The 17803-nt window shown below is 44.6% G+C and overlaps 1 protein-coding gene across 1 annotated transcript in view; it reads left to right on the top strand.

The window, feature by feature from the left end:
- Positions 1-5519: 5519 nt before the first annotated feature.
- The window catches only part of si:ch73-375g18.1 (kinesin-like protein KIF1C), a 31201-nt gene continuing 18917 nt past the window's right edge, over positions 5520-17803 (top strand). The window contains exons 1-7 of the mRNA XM_067445339.1: positions 5520-5561; positions 12713-12816; positions 13245-13321; positions 13572-13751; positions 13877-13942; positions 14449-14627; positions 14704-14815. Coding sequence (XP_067301440.1) covers positions 12714-12816; positions 13245-13321; positions 13572-13751; positions 13877-13942; positions 14449-14627; positions 14704-14815 — 717 coding nt within the window. The 5' untranslated portion in view covers positions 5520-5561; position 12713. The remainder of the gene's footprint in view (positions 5562-12712; positions 12817-13244; positions 13322-13571; positions 13752-13876; positions 13943-14448; positions 14628-14703; positions 14816-17803) is intronic.

The following is a 17803-nucleotide window of genomic DNA, read 5'->3' as shown; positions in this document are numbered from 1 at the left end:
TCGCCGGTCACGCGCTTCTGACGGTTACCGGAGAGAGTCCGGTAGACTCTCGTGCTGTCACGTGCTGCGGCGAACCATTATTTCTTTAATAACATATATAATAAACTTTATTATTTCACGTTTAAATGATTCAGGTACACTTTCATATTTACTTTCTTTTACGTCACGAATCAAACACACACATTCATTTTCATCTACTGTCGGTAACTGTGTGTGTGTGTGTGTGTGTGTGTGTGTGTTCAGGAAACACCTGCATCCAGGTTTTCCCTAACAACACACAATCACCCCCCCCCCACACACACACGTGTGTGTGTGTGTGTGTGTGTGTGTGTGTGTGTGTGTGTGTGTGTGAGCGAGAGAGAGAGAGCAAACACACAGCCCATAAACACACACTCTCTCACAGCCAATACACACACCCATTAGACCTGCACACGTAGTGTATATATGTTCAGCCTTTACATGTTTTCTACAGTAAAATTAGCTTGATTTTCTTATCATAAATCTTTATTTATTTTACTATTCATATTTTGTTATTTTTATTATTAATTTATTTTATTATTAATATTTTGTTTAGTTTTTTTATGATCAGTTGTTACAAATCACTTTATGTTGTCTGAATGCTTTGGCAATGCAAAATGTATGTTTTTGTCATGCCAATAAAGCTTCTTGAATTGAGTGTCAGACAGAGTGTGTGAGAGAGAGTGACTGTGTGTGTGTGTGTGTGTGTGTGTGTGTGTCTTAGTTACAGTGGCCTGTAGATAGTTACATTTGTGGTTGCACCGGGTCAGTCATTACTAGGTTAAAGTTACGCCGCTGAGGCTAATCGTGAGCGGTCTACGGCCCCAAAAAGTGTGTGACATTTTGTTTTAGATGATGGCTATCTGTTATGAACTGCTACATCAATAAATCATAATTTGGTGCTGTATGCACTGCCACTGAGATAGAAAGCAGAAGATTACACGGAGCTTGTTCTGCTTTTAAACATGGAAGTGTGACAAAGGCACATAGGCTCTGTCTGTTCTCTGAGGTAAAAGCATGTTTATCCACATCACTGAACAACAAATGTCCTAATTAGAAGAAAATATATGTTGTTTTAACGGCGTAAAATCTGGTTATTATGACATAATTGAGTGAAAAATAATAATATAGGCCCTAGGGCAGCAATGCGTCGACGGGAACCTGAAAATGCACAAAAAATAAAAAGTTTCCATTGCAGTTTTGCGAAAATGACCTTTTTTGAATTGCCTGTAAAACCACCTCTTGTGTGCGTAAAAACTTTTTTGCGATGTATGGAAGGTTCTGCAAAATTGACGCGTTTATTGGGCATAGTTTCAATTTGACGGGTAACCGAAACCACATAAAATTTCACCTTGTTATTTTTTCTGGCACATTTATAATCATTAGCCTACGTTCGCGATGCTTTGCTCAAGCTTTAAGCGTGCCGGCGGTATTTAAAGGAGCACTTCAGCGCTGGGAAGATGAATCTGTATTTAAACGGGGTCATTAATGTAGTAGAAATGTGAAATTATTTTTGAATTTGGTGTCTTCTAGACTGAGAAAAGACAGAAGATGTATTTTTGTCTCATGGGGATGAACGACTACAATTCCCAGAATGCTTCGCTGCCCTGTGAGGCCACTCCCACAGCCACCGCTACTGGATTACTGAGACTGAGTTAGAGAACAGACACTACGATTAAATCCTGAACGTGTGTGTTCAATATAACGAGTGAGTCTCACAGCACTGAGCACTAACTGCAGGAGTGAGATAAATGAGCTGATGAGCTCTCGTGATGAGAGCTGAGGTAATCGCCACTACACTCGCGGCATACATTCACAACGCCAGTTCAGTCTGGAGCGCTTCAGTTCATGCCTTTACAAGCTTAAATTTCATAGAAATTAATTTGAGAAGTTAAAAGACTTCCATTGCTCACCATAGCTCCGTTTAAATGAGTGCCTGTAGCTGAGCTGAGCTGTGAGTGTGATCTCCATCCCTCATACGCGGATTCAAAACATGAGGAGATGGCTCCCTCTGCTGGCTGTAGTCTTTAGCCTTTGGGCAAACATTCCTCCGATGATGATAATATCGTCAATTTGCATCATAGGAGAAATTTTTCCAGAAATAAAATGCATAAATCTCTCGTCTCAGGGGGATATGAGGGGGGAGCACGATCATTTGATCATACTCCAGGGTTTCTACTGATACAAAGCCATATGCTGATCGCTGAAGTAACCCTTTAAAGCAGCCTAATTTCCTATATAGGCTAAATGTGTGATTACACGGCAATAAATGCTCTTCAGTCATGTCGTCTTGTTTCCAGTCTAAATATCTAAATATTCTTAAATCAAGTTTTCTTAAAAATAAAATCTAAATGAAGTGAGTTTTAGCTTAAAACAGGCAAAATGATCTGCCAATGGGGTGAGAAAAATAATCTTATTTCTGATTGAAATCTTGTTTCCGTCCCAAACAGAAATCAGATTATTTTTCTCACCCCATTGGCAGATCATTTTGCCTGTTTTAAGCAAAAACTCACTTCATTTAGATTTTATTTTTAAGAAAACAAGGAAACATATCTTATGTCGTTTTACTGATCTAGTAAATGCATCTTGATTTAAGAATTGTTAGATATTTAGACTGGAAACGAGACGACATGACTGAGTAAGAGTTAGGGTAAGTCCACTAGAGAAATATTCAGTCCTAATCAATACATTTATTTAGTTGACATTATTAAACTAGTAAGCGTGAACAAGAGCATCATCTTAAACTCAATCTTGCAAAGACAGAATTACTTGTTTTCTCAACCAACCCAGCACTTCATCAAAATTTCTCCATTCAGCTTGGTTCATTGACCATAACTCCATCAAGGACAGCCAGAAACCTTGGAGTTGTGATTGATGACCAGTTAAACTTCACTGACCACATTACTGCAACAGCCCGGTCCTGCAGATTTGCTTTATACAACATTAGAAAGATTAGACCCTTCCTATCAGAACAGGCTGCACAACTCCTGGTTCAAGCTCTTGTTCTCTCCAGACTGGACTATTGTAATGCTCTTCTGGCTGGGCTTCCAGCATGCACTATCAAACCCTTGCAGCTGATCCAGAATGCAGCGGCGAGAGTGGTCTTTAATGAGCCGAAGAGAGTGCATGTTACGCCTCTCTTCATCAAACTGCACTGGTTGCCAATGGCTGATCGCATCAAATTCAAGGCACTAGTTCTCGCCTACAAAACAACCACTGGCTCTGCACCATTATACCTAAATTCACTTGCTCAGACTTACACACCCTCCAGAAGCTTGCGTTCTGCGAGCGAGCGGCGCCTCGTGGTTCCATCCCAAAGAGGCATGAAATCGCTCTCGCTGACATTTTCCTGGACCGTTCCCACCTGGTGGAATGACCTGCCGATCTCAATTCGTGCTGCCGAGTCTGTAGCCATTTTTAAAAAACATCTTAAGACACATCTTTTCCATTTGCACTTGACCAATACAGAATAGCACTTACTGATCACCACAGCAACGACCAAAAGCGTACACTCCGGGATCATATCTACGTCTCTCATCCGGATTTGTGCCTTCAGGTGGGTATGTTACATAGTTATCATAACTATCAGAATCCAGTGTTCTGTATATTGCGTACGTGAGTTTTTGTTGTAGATGTCTAAAAAAAAAAAAAAAATTGTGTACTGTGCTAATTAATTGAGATTTCTTACAGCTCTTACAGGTTGTTGGCCTTGTCTGTTTCGTTGCTTCTATTACTCTCCCCTTTTTTGTAAGTCGCTTTGGATAAAAGCATCTGCTAAATGATTAAATGTAAATGTAAATGTAATTGAACTAGTAAATCCAGCTCCTCTACATTGAATGAGTTAATAAACTAATAAAGATTTAATGAAAATGATAATTGTTTCTGTCAGTGACACACAAAGCACGTTTTTAATTGGTTATAAATATGATTGAACTGTATTTGGAAAATATGTATGTAATAAAGTTCGTGGATGGAAGGAAGGAGGCGGGAACCGGCGAACGTTCAACAACTTTAATATACAAATAAATAAACAAAACGAAAGTAAAACCACGGGCAGCCCCTCACGGATGACTGCCCGCAAAACACATAACAAAACTCAACATAAATCCAGGCCTGGTCCTCCCTCGTCTTCCGCTGCCTTCGCTCCTCCTTTTATGCTCCCGTCACTCTGCTGCGAGCCGAGACCGGGGTGTCCCGCAGCTGGTGCTCATTACCACTCGTCACCGCCCCGATCTCGCGGTCCCTCGCCACGCTGCTTGCCACACCACAATGTATCTTCTAATATAACAAGATAAAAAATATTAAAAATAAGCACTTATATCTTAATGTTACAAAAATTAAACAAATGTATGTTCTGTTAGATGTGTTTGGGCTACTTTTTGGATGTTGTAAAATTAGATAACAAACATCGATTAAAGGGTTAGTTCAGCCAAAAATATAACTGATGTCATTTTATTATACATTTTAGTCCAAAAATAACAAAAACTACGACTTTATTCAGCATTAATTAATTCATGATTCGGATCGCGTGTCAAACTGCTGAAATCATTGGCGATCGGAATCATGAATCGATTCGCTGATTCATAACCATTTGAATCTTTATTTGAGGATTGAACACAAACGCGGAAGAGAAGCCAATGCTGAATAAAGTCGTAGTTTTTGTTATTTTTGGACCCAAATGTATTTTGGATGCTTCAAGAGACTCTAATTAACCCACTGATGTCTCATATGGACTACTGTGATGATGTTTTTATTCCCTTTCTGGACATGGACAGTATAGTGTGCATACACTTGCATACGCTCTCGGACTAAATATAAAATATCTTAAACTGTGTGTGAAGATGAACGGCGGTCTTACGGGTGTGGAGCGACATTAGGGGGAGGAGTTAATGACAGACATTTCATTTTTGGGCAGAACTAACCCTTTAACGGGCCTCATTTATTAATTTTGCCTGGGACACTCAATGTTGGTTCGCCTCTGAATATAATATATAATAAACATATGCACGGATCATGCTGTTACATGACTGTGTGTGTGTGTTTAAGGTTCCGCCCCGGTGTCCGGTTCGCTGTCGTGACGTCACTCGAGTCGCTGGACAGGACGGGACGGGGTGGGGGGCGCGCGCACGCACCGCGGCCAGCGGAGACTTTTTTCCTCAGTATTTTTAATTTTCTTCTCCCCAAAATCATCCTCATCGGGCCCGACACACACCGGGCGAGCGCTCCAGCGGCGGGACTGCGCGTCTCCGACGGGATTGCGGGCGATCCAGCGCGCGCGGCCTCCGGCGCTCGTGACAGTAGCTAAAGGACACCGGCGGGAGTCTCGCGCGGCTCCGGGATTTACCGAGAGGCGGACTTACCCGTTAGCCGCGCAACTAGCGGAGAAAACACGCGCAACACTGCCTGTCTCGCTCTCTCTCTCTCTCTCTCTGTGTGTGTGTAAGTATAAACCGAGTGGAAGCCCGAGAGTCGCAGCGCCCCCGCCCGCGTCCTCCGGTAACCCCCCGGTAACCCCCCGGTAGAGCCTCTCATCCGCGGGGAAGGTGAGTCATGCAGTCAGACCTCCGGGAGACACACACACACACACCGACACACCGACACACACACACACACACACACACACACACACACACACACACACACACACACACACACACACACACACACACACACACACACACACACACACACACACCAATATCTGACCATATGTCTTAGGAAGAGGATTAGTTTATGACCTGCAGCTTTAAATCATGATGATCATATGTCTAAAACATGATTTATGGAGACCTGATAAAACTGTGTGTGTGTGTGTGTGTGTGTGTGTGTGTGTGTGTGTGTGTGTGTGTGTGTGTGTGTGTGTGATGGAGACCTGATGAATCTCTGTGTGTGTGTGTGTGTGTGTGTGTGTGATGGAGACCTGATGAATCTGTGTGTGTGTGTGTGTGATGGAGACCTGATGAATCTCTGTGTGTGTGTGTGTGATGGAGACCTGATGAATCTGTGTGTGTGTGTGTGTGATGGAGACCTGGTGAATCTCTGTGTGTGTGTGTGTGATGGAGACCTGATGAATCTGTGTGTGTGTGTGTGATGGAGACCTGATGAATCTGTGTGTGTGTGTGTGATGGAGACCTGGTGAATCTGTGTGTGTGTGTGTGTGATGGAGACCTGATGAATCTGTGTGTGTGTGTGTGATGGAGACCTGATGAATCTGTGTGTGTGTGTGTGATGGAGACCTGGTGAATCTCTGTGTGTGTGTGTGTGATGGAGACCTGATGAATCTGTGTGTGTGTGTGATGGAGACCTGATGAATCTGTGTGTGTGTGATGGAGACCTGATGAATCTGTGTGTGTGTGTGTGTGTGTGTGTGATGGAGACCTGATGAATCTGTGTGTGTGTGTGTGTGTGTGCGTGCGTGTGTGTGTGTGTGTGTGATGAAGACCTGATGAATCTGTGTGTGTGTGATGGAGACCTGATGAATCTGTGTGTGTGTGTGTGTGTTTGTGTGTGTGTGTGATGGAGACCTGATGAATCTGTGTGTGTGTGTGTTTGTGTGTGTGTGTGATGGAGACCTGATGAATCTGTGTGTGTGTGATGGAGACCTGATGAATCTGTGTGTGTGTGATGGAGACCTGATGAATCTCTGTGTGTGTGTGTGATGGAGACCTGATGAATCTGTGTGTGTGTGATGGAGACCTGATGAATCTCTGTGTGTGTGTGTGATGGACACCTGATGAATCTCTGTGTGTGTGTGTGATGGAGACCTGATGAATCTCTGTGTGTGTGTGTGATGGAGACCTGATGAATCTGTGTGTGTGTGTGATGGAGACCTGATGAATCTGTGTGTGTGTGTGATGGAGACCTGATGAATCTGTGTGTGTGTGTGATGGAGACCTGATGAATCTGTGTGTGTGTGTGATGGAGACCTGATGAATCTCTGTGTGTGTGTGTGATGGACACCTGATGAATCTGTGTGTGTGTGTGTGATGGAGACCTGATGAATCTCTGTGTGTGTGATGGAGACCTGATGAATCTGTGTGTGTGTGTGATGGAGACCTGATGAATCTGTGTGTGTGTGTGATGGAGACCTGATGAATCTGTGTGTGTGTGTGATGGAGACCTGATGAATCTGTGTGTGTGTGTGATGGAGACCTGATGAATCTGTGTGTGTGTGTGATGGAGACCTGATGAATCTGTGTGTGTGTGTGATGGAGACCTGATGAATCTCTGTGTGTGTGTGTGATGGAGACCTGATGAATCTCTGTGTGTGTGATGGAGACCTGATGAATCTGTGTGTGTGTGTGATGGAGACCTGATGAATCTGTGTGTGTGTGTGATGGAGACCTGATGAATCTCTGTGTGTGTGTGTGATGGAGACCTGATGAATCTGTGTGTGTGTGTGTGATGGACACCTGATGAATCTGTGTGTGTGTGTGTGATGGAGACCTGATGAATCTCTGTGTGTGTGTGTGATGGAGACCTGATGAATCTGTGTGTGAGGAATGGAGACCTGATGAATCTGTGTGTGTGTGTGAGTGTTTTTAGACTGTAGTGTGTGTGTGTGTGTGTGTGTGTTTGTAGACTGTAGTGTGTGTGAGTTGATGTGATCAGGTCAGTCTCTCCTGATTGGTTCAGTGATGTATTGATTGACAGGTTAATCTGTAACTGTTGATCATGTGATCAGTCATGATTGTGTGTTTGATGTCATCACTCAGTGTTCATGCTATTGTCCTTACTAAAGTTACGCTTTTTCAGATATAACCTTCATAAAGTGAGTAAATGAGCTCACACTGTAGTTAATTTGCATAATGCCCACCTCTGGTCCTGATTGGTTGAACAGCATCTCTTTGACCCGCCCTCAGACACACTGTAGTTAATTTGCATAATGCCCACCTCTGGTCCTGATTGGCTGAACAGCATCTCTTTGCCCCGCCCTCACACACACACTGTAGTTAATTTGCATGATGCCCACCTCTGGTTCTGATTGGCTTAATAGCATCTCTTTGCCCCGCCCTCATACACTGTAGTTAATTTGCATGATGCCCACCTCTGGTTCTGATTGGCTTAACAGCATCTCTTTGCCCCGCCCTCATACACTGTAGTTAATTTGCATGATGCCCACCTCTGGTTCTGATTGGCTTAACAGCATCTCTTTGCCCCGCCTTCATACACTGTAGTTAATTTGCATAATGCCCACCTCTGGTTCTGATTGGCTAAAAAGCCTCTCTTTGCCCCGACCTCATACACACTGTAGTTAATTTGCATAATGCCCACCTCTGGTTCTGATTGGCTAAACAGCCTCTCTTTGCCCCGCCTTCATACACTGTAGTTAATTTGCATAATGCCCACCTCTGGTCCTGATTGGCTAAACAGTCTCTCTTTGCCCTGCCCTCATACACTGTAGTTAATTTGCATAATGCCCACCTCTGGTCCTGATTGGCTGAACAGCGTCTCTTTGCCCCGCCCTCTCTCACTGTAGTCAATTTGCATAAAGTCTGCCTCTGGTCCTGATTGGCTGAACAGCGTCTCTTTGCCCCGCCCTCTCTCACTGTAGTTAATTTGCATAAAGTCTGCCTCTGGTCCTGATTGGCTGAACAGGATCTCTTAGCCCCGTCCCCTCTCTCACTGTAGCCTGGAAGAGTTTGGTTGTGTTGTTCTTGTGGAGGAGAATTATATATTTCGCTTTAGAAGATGAGCAGTTTAGGAGCTAAATAGGAAAATGATCGACCGCCTGCAGTTGATTTAGATATTCTAGGTATGATCAACTGGCCAGAGTTTAGAGACCGCAATAGACGTGATGGAGTATAATGCGTTAAGAGCTCGCTTAAGTACCGGGGAGCTAAACTATTTAGTGCTTTGTAAGTAATAAGCAAGATTTTAAAATGTATGCGATGTTTAATAGGGAGCCAGTGCAGTGTTGACAGAACTGGACTAATATGATCATACTTCCTGGTTCTAGTAAGAACTCTAGCTGCTGCATTTTGGACTAGCTGGAGTTTGTTTATTAAGCGAGCAGGGCAACCACCCAGTAGAGCATTACAATAATCTAGCCTTGAGCTCATGAACGCATGTACTAACTGTTCAGCATTTTGCATTGAAAGCATGTGCCGTAATTTAGATATATTTTTAAGATGATAGAATGCGGTTTTACAGATGCTAGAAACGTGGCTTTCAAATGAAAGATTGGTATCAAAGAGCACACCCAGGTTCCTCACTGACGACGAGGGCTTGACAGAGCAGTCATCAAGTGTTAGACAGTATTCTCGGTTACTACTTGTGGAACTTTTCTGTCCAATAATTAAAAATTCAGTTTTATCTGAATTAAGTTGCAGGAAATTACTATTCATCCAATTTTTTATATCAGCTCTGCATTCTGTTAATCTTGTGAATTGTGTAATTGTGTAACTCTAATGAGAGCAGTCTCAGTGCTATGATACGGTCTAAATCCTGACTGGAAATCCTCACATCTACCATTTCTTTCTAAAAAGGAACATAATTGTGAAGACACGGCCTTTTCTAGTATTTCTGATAGAAACGGTAGATTCGAGATTGGCCTGTAATTGACTAATTCTTTAGGATCAAGTTGCGTTTTTTTAATAAGTGGTTTAATTATAGCCAACTTAAAAGTTTTCGGTACAGATATCCTAATGTCAAAGATGAATTAATGATATTAAGCAGAGGATCTATGACCTCTGGAAGTATCTCTTTTAATAGCCTAGTCGGTATAGGGTCAAGCATACATGTTGTTGATTTTGATGATTTTACAAGTTTAGCCAATTCTTCTCCTCCTATAGTAGTGAATGAGTGCGTGTGTGTGTGTGTGTGTGTGTGTTCTCCTATAGCAGTGAATGAGTGTAATTTTTCCTCAGTGACACTACAATGCTCTGTCTGAAGTGATACTGTAATAGACGGCTGCATGGTTATAATTTCATTCCTAATATTATTAATTAGTAAAGTAACATTACAAGTAACTTGAGTCACGTAATCAGATTACTTTTTAAAAGTAACTAGTAAAGTAACGCATTACAAGTAACTTGAGTCACGTAATCAGATTACTTTTTAAAAGTAACTAGTAAAGCAACACATTACATGTAACTTGAGTCACGTAATCAGATTACTTTTTAAAAGTAACTAGTAAAGCAACACATTACATGTAACTTGAGTCACGTAATCAGATTACTTTTTAAAAGTAACTAGTAAAGTAACACATTAAAAGTAACTTGAGTCACGTAATCAGATTACTTTTTCAAGTAACTAGTAAAGTAACGCATTAAAAGTAATTTGAGTCACGTAATCAGATTGCTTTTTCAAGTAACTAGTAAAGCAACGCATTACATGTAACTTGAGTCACGTAATCAGATTACTTTTTAAAAGTAACTAGTAAAGTAACGCATTACAAGTAACTTGAGTCACGTAATCAGATTACTTTTTAAAAGTAACTAGTAAAGCAACGCATTACATGTAACTTGAGTCACGTAATCAGATTACTTTTTAAAAGTAACTAGTAAAGTAACGCATTACAAGTAACTTGAGTCACGTAATCAGATTACTTTTTCAAGTAACTTTTAAAGTAACGCATTACAAGTAATTTGAGTCACGTAATCAGATTACTTTTTCAAGTAATTAGTAAAGTAACGCATTACAAGTAACTTGAGTCACGTAATCAGATTACTTTTTAAAAGTAACTAGTAAAGCAACGCATTACATGTAACTTGAGTCACGTAATCAGATTACTTTTTAAAAGTAACTAGTAAAGCAACGCATTACATGTAACTTGAGTCACGTAATCAGATTACTTTTTAAAAGTAACTAGTAAAGCAACGCATTACATGTAACTTGAGTCACGTAATCAGATTACTTTTTAAAAGTAACTAGTAAAGTAACGCATTACAAGTAACTTGAGTCACGTAATCAGATTACTTTTTAAAAGTAACTAGTAAAGCAACACATTACATGTAACTTGAGTCACGTAATCAGATTACTTTTTCAAGTAATTAGTAAAGTAACGCATTACAAGTAACTTGAGTCACGTAATCAGATTACTTTTTCAAGTAACTTCTAAAGTAACGCATTACAAGTAACTTGAGTCACGTAATCAGATTACTTTTTAAAAGTAACTAGTAAAGTAACGCATTAAAAGTAATTTGAGTTACGTAATCAGATTACTTTTTAAAAGTAACTAGTAAAGTAACGCATTACAAGTAACTTGAGTCACGTAATCAGATTACTTTTTCAAGTAACTTCTAAAGTAACGCATTACAAGTAATTTGAGTCACGTAATCAGATTACTTTTTCAAGTAATTAGTAAAGTAACGCATTACAAGTAACTTGAGTCACGTAATCAGATTACTTTTTCAAGTAACTTCTAAAGTAACGCATTACAAGTAACTTAAGTCACGTAATCAGATTACTTTTTAAAAGTAACTAGTAAAGTAACACATTACAAGTAATTTGAGTTACTTTTTCAAGTAATTAGTAAAGTAACGCATTACAAGTAACTTGAGTCACGTAATCAGATTACTTTTTAAAAGTAACTAGTAAAGTAACACATTACAAGTAACTTGAGTTACTTTTTCAAGTAATTAGTAAAGTAACGCATTACAAGTAACTTAAGTCACGTAATCAGATTACTTTTTCAAGTAATTAGTAAAGTAACGCATTATGGTAAATGGTAAATGGACTGCATTTATATAGCGCTTTTAACAGACCCTATGGCCATCCAAAGCGCATTACATTTTTGCCTCACATTCACCCATTCATACACCGACGGCGGTGTCAGCCATGTAAGGCGCCATCCAGCTCGTCGGGAGCAGTTGGGGTTAGGTGTCTTGCTCATGGACACCTCGACACTTGGTCAAGTGGAACCGGGGATTGAACCACCAACCTTCTGGTTTGTAGACAACCTACATGAACCACTGAGCCACTGCCGCCCCCTGTAATGCCGCCCCATTACAAGTAACTTGTTACGTAATCAGATTACTTTTTCAAGTAGCTAGTAAAGTAACGCATTACAAGTAACGTGTTACGTAATCAGATTACCGTTTCTTTTAAAATATAAAACAAAATATCTGAGTTACTTTTTCAAAAAAGTAACGCAAGTGACATTTTTTTGACTTTTTTTGACTGATAGCTCTCTCAATGTCAAGAAAAACTTCAAATCGTGATACGAATTGAATCGTTAAAACGAATGAAAACCCACGCCATCGTAACTGTTCGTATCACTGTGTGTGAAGAGCTGAGATTCAGATATGATAATGAGGACTTGCCTTCTGACCAATCACAGCAGAGCAGCTCTCTGAGGGGCGGAGCTTAGTGATTTGTCAAACGAGGCGTTTCAGACGCTGAGAGAAAAGAGCTGATGCTGTGATATTATGAGGAAACTACGTTTTTAATTCACAAATTAAGTCAGTTTGAGAACCCCTGTAATAATGTGTGCGTGTGTGTGTGTGTGTGTGTGTGTCTCTGCTTCTGTTAAAGAATATAAATATGGACATCAGCTGAGATTTTTCTCTTTTCACTGACAAAACTTATGACATTTTATACCGAACTGAATTGTTTCTGATTAGCATGAGGAACAGTGTGTGTAGTGATCATTATCCTCTAATGTGCCTGAGTTTAATCTGACGTCTGATTGGTCCGGAGAGGCTTGGTGTAGCGTGTCTGGTCCCTGATTGGCTGTTGTTTTGTCTTCCAGCATGGCCGCCTCAGTGAAGGTAGCGGTGAGAGTCCGGCCCTTCAACTCCCGCGAGAACAGCCGAGATGCTAAATGTGTCATACAGATGCAGGGAAACACCACCTGTGAGCACACACACACACACACACACACACACACACACACACACACACACACACACACACACACACACACACACACACACACACACACACACACACTGCCCCTAAACCTATCTATCACAGGAAACATTCTGCATTTTTACTTTCTCATAAAAACTCCTCCTGTGTGATTTATAAGATGTTTTCCTCAAGGGGACCTAAAAATGTCCCCACAAGGACAAGGATTTCAGATATTGCCATCTTTGTGGGGACATTTTGTCCCCATAACGTAGGGATTACCAGCCCACACACATACACACACACATGCACACACACACACAGACAGACAAACAATACATTTATTATTATTATCATGAATGTGCAGATATTCTGGAATGTCAGCTCATATTGTGTGTCTGTGTGTGTGTGTGTGTGTGTTGCTCTCCTCTCAGGCATCCTGAACCCCAAACAGCCCAAAGAAGCAGCGAAGAACTTCAGCTTTGACTATTCCTACTGGTCTCACAGCACGGTACGATCTTGAGCCGTGTGCTGTGTGTCATCTGCGCTTCCTCAACTCACTGTGTGTGTGTGTGTCTGTGTGTATGCGTGTGTCTGTGTGGTGCTTGTGTGTGTCTGTCTGTGTCTCTGTGCGTGTGTGTGTGCCTGTGCTTGTGTGTGTGTGTGCGTGCTTGTGTGTGTGCGTGTGCGTGTGCTTGTGTGTGTGTGTGCGCGTGCTTGTGTGTGTGTGTGTGTGTGTGTGTGTGTGTGTGTGTGTGCAGGAGGATGACCCGGCGTTCGCGTCCCAGACTCAGGTGTATCGGGACATTGGGGAGCAGATGCTGCTTCATGCCTTCGAGGGTTATAACGTCTGCATCTTCGCCTACGGTCAGACTGGGGCGGGAAAATCCTACACCATGATGGGGAAGCAAGAGCCTGGGCAACAAGGCATCATCCCTCAGGTACACACACGCACACAAACACACACACACACACACACACACACACACACACACACACACACACACGCACCCACACACAGTCTTGTCCTGCGTGTGTGTGTAATGAGCATGTGTGTTCTCTGCAGATGTGTGAGGATCTGTTCAAGCGCACCAGTGAGAACGCCGACCTGGAGCTGTCCTACTCCGTAGAGGTGAGCATATAAAGCCTGTTCAGTCTGTGTGTGTGTGTGTGTGTGTGTGTGTGGGCATGTTTTTGTGACATATAAGGACCCAAATGTGTATAATGCCATGGGTATGACACAGGTATTACAGGAGAGGGTGAAATATGAGGACATTACCCATGGCCCCACTTTACAAAAGGCTTATAAATCACACAGGAGGAGTTTTTATGAGAAAGTAAAAATGCAGAATGTTTCCTGTGATGGGTAGGTTTAGGGGCAGTGTGTGTGTGTGTGTGTGTGTGTGTGTGTGTGTGTGTGTGATGGGTAGGTTTAGGGGCAGTGTAAGGGGATAGAAAATACGGTTTGTACAGTATAAAAACCATTACGCCTATGGAATGTCCCCACATTTCACAAAAACAAATGTGTGTGTGTGTTACTGCCTTTTCCAGTGATGTTGATGGAGTGTGTGAGTGAGTGTGTGTGTGTTACTGCCTTTTCCAGTGATGTTGATGGAGTGTGTGTGTGTGTTCGTTCAGGTGTCCTTCATGGAGATCTACTGTGAGCGTGTGAGAGATCTGCTGAACCCCAAGAGTAAAGGAGCGCTGCGTGTGCGAGAGCATCCCATAATGGGCCCGTATGTGGAGGACCTGTCCAAGCTCGCCGTGACCTCATACAGAGACATCAGAGAGCTCATGGACTCGGGGAACAAGGCCCGGTGCGTCACACACACACACACACACACACATGCACACGTGTGTTTAGAGTAAATGTTGACTCTGCTTATTGATCAGGACTGTGGCGGCGACAAACATGAACGAGACGAGCAGCCGATCACACGCCGTCTTCACCATCGTCTTCACTCAGCACCGCAGAGACCAGCTGACCGGCCTCGACACAGAGAAGGTGTGTGTGTGTGTGTGAGAGACCAGCTGACCGGCCTCGACACAGAGAAGGTGTGTGTGTGTGTGTGTGAGACCAGCTGACCGGCCTCGACACAGAGAAGGTGTGTGTGTGTGTGTGTGTGTGTGAGACCAGCTGACCGGCCTCGACACAGAGAAGGTGTGTGTGTGTGTGTGTGTGTGAGACCAGCTGACCGGCCTCGACACAGAGAAGGTGTGTGTGTGTGTGTGTGTGTGTGTGTGTGTGAGACCAGCTGACCGGCCTCGACACAGAGAAGGTGTGTGTGTGTGTGTGTGTGTGAGACCAGCTGACCGGCCTCGACACAGAGAAGGTGTGTGTGTGTGTGTGTGTGTGTGTGAGACCAGCTGACCGGCCTCGACACAGAGAAGGTGTGTGTGTGTGTGTGTGTGTGTGAGACCAGCTGACCGGCCTCGACACAGAGAAGGTGTGTGTGTGTGTGTGTGTGTGTGTGAGACCAGCTGACCGGCCTCGACACAGAGAAGGTGTGTGTGTGTGTGTGTGTGTGTGAGACCAGCTGACCGGCCTCGACACAGAGAAGGTGTGTGTGTGTGTAAGACCAGCTGACCGGCCTCGACACAGAGAAGGTGTGTGTGTGTGTGTGTGTGTGTGAGACCAGCTGACCGGCCTCGACACAGAGAAGGTGTGTGTGTGTGTGTGTGTGTGTGAGACCAGCTGACCGGCCTCGACACAGAGAAGGTGTGTGTGTGTGTGTGTGTGTGTAAGACCAGCTGACCGGCCTCGACACAGAGAAGGTGTGTGTGTGTGTGTGTGTGTGTGTGAGACCAGCTGACCGGCCGACCGGCCTCGACACAGAGAAGGTGTGTGTGTGTGTGTGTGTGTGTGAGACCAGCTGACCGGCCTCGACACAGAGATGGTGTGTGTGTGTGTGTGTGTGTGAGACCAGCTGACCGGCCTCGACACAGAGAAGGTGTGTGTGTGTGTGTGTGTGTGTGTGTGAGACCAGCTGACCGGCCTCGACACAGAGAAGGTGTGTGTGTGTGTGTGTGTGTGTGAGACCAGCTGACCGGCCTCGACACAGAGAAGGTGTGTGTGTGTGTGTGTGAGACCAGCTGACCGGCCTCGACACAGAGAAGGTGTGTGTGTGTGTGTGTGTGTGTGAGACCAGCTGACCGGCCTCGACACAGAGAAGGTGTGTGTGTGTGTGTGTGTGTGTGTGTGTGAGACCAGCTGACCGGCCTCGACACAGAGAAGGTGTGTGTGTGTGTGTGTGTGTGTGTGTGTGTGAGACCAGCTGACCGGCCTCGACACAGAGAAGGTGTGTGTGTGTGTGTGTGTGTGTGTGTGAGACCAGCTGACCGGCCTCGACACAGAGAAGGTGTGTGTGTGTGTGTGTGTGTGTGTGTGTGTGTGTGAGACCAGCTGACCGGCCTCGACACAGAGAAGGTGTGTGTGTGTGTGTGTGTGTGAGACCAGCTGACCGGCCTCGACACAGAGAAGGTGTGTGTGTGTGTGTGTGTGTGTGAGACCAGCTGACCGGCCTCGACACAGAGAAGGTGTGTGTGTGTGTAAGACCAGCTGACCGGCCTCGACACAGAGAAGGTGTGTGTGTGTGTGTGTGTGTGTGAGACCAGCTGACCGGCCTCGACACAGAGAAGGTGTGTGTGTGTGTGTGTGTGTGTGAGACCAGCTGACCGGCCTCGACACAGAGAAGGTGTGTGTGTGTGTGTGTGTGTAAGACCAGCTGACCGGCCTCGACACAGAGAAGGTGTGTGTGTGTGTGTGTGTGTGTGTGTGAGACCAGCTGACCGGCCGACCGGCCTCGACACAGAGAAGGTGTGTGTGTGTGTGTGTGTGTGTGAGACCAGCTGACCGGCCTCGACACAGAGATGGTGTGTGTGTGTGTGTGTGTGTGAGACCAGCTGACCGGCCTCGACACAGAGAAGGTGTGTGTGTGTGTGTGTGTGTGTGTGTGAGACCAGCTGACCGGCCTCGACACAGAGAAGGTGTGTGTGTGTGTGTGTGTGTGTGAGACCAGCTGACCGGCCTCGACACAGAGAAGGTGTGTGTGTGTGTGTGTGAGACCAGCTGACCGGCCTCGACACAGAGAAGGTGTGTGTGTGTGTGTGTGTGTGTGAGACCAGCTGACCGGCCTCGACACAGAGAAGGTGTGTGTGTGTGTGTGTGTGTGTGTGTGTGAGACCAGCTGACCGGCCTCGACACAGAGAAGGTGTGTGTGTGTGTGTGTGTGTGTGTGTGTGTGAGACCAGCTGACCGGCCTCGACACAGAGAAGGTGTGTGTGTGTGTGTGTGTGTGTGTGTGAGACCAGCTGACCGGCCTCGACACAGAGAAGGTGTGTGTGTGTGTGTGTGTGTGTGTGTGTGTGTGTGAGACCAGCTGACCGGCCTCGACACAGAGAAGGTGTGTGTGTGTGTGTGTGTGTGAGACCAGCTGACCGGCCTCGACACAGAGAAGGTGTGTGTGTGTGTGTGTGTGTGTGAGACCAGCTGACCGGCCTCGACACAGAGAAGGTGTGTGTGTGTGTAAGACCAGCTGACCGGCCTCGACACAGAGAAGGTGTGTGTGTGTGTGTGTGTGTGTGAGACCAGCTGACCGGCCTCGACACAGAGAAGGTGTGTGTGTGTGTGTGTGTGTGTGAGACCAGCTGACCGGCCTCGACACAGAGAAGGTGTGTGTGTGTGTGTGTGTAAGACCAGCTGACCGGCCTCGACACAGAGAAGGTGTGTGTGTGTGTGTGTGTGTGTGTGTGAGACCAGCTGACCGGCCGACCGGCCTCGACACAGAGAAGGTGTGTGTGTGTGTGTGTGTGTGTGAGACCAGCTGACCGGCCTCGACACAGAGATGGTGTGTGTGTGTGTGTGTGTGTGAGACCAGCTGACCGGCCTCGACACAGAGAAGGTGTGTGTGTGTGTGTGTGTGTGTGTGTGTGTGTGTGTGAGACCAGCTGACCGGCCTCGACACAGAGAAGGTGTGTGTGTGTGAGACCAGCT

Source organism: Pseudorasbora parva, chromosome 6, assembly GCF_024679245.1.
Source record: "Pseudorasbora parva isolate DD20220531a chromosome 6, ASM2467924v1, whole genome shotgun sequence".
NCBI classification, from domain to species: Eukaryota; Metazoa; Chordata; class Actinopteri; order Cypriniformes; family Gobionidae; genus Pseudorasbora; species Pseudorasbora parva.
Note: the sequence above shows the minus strand (reverse complement) of the source record. Positions and strands in the feature narration are given on the sequence as shown.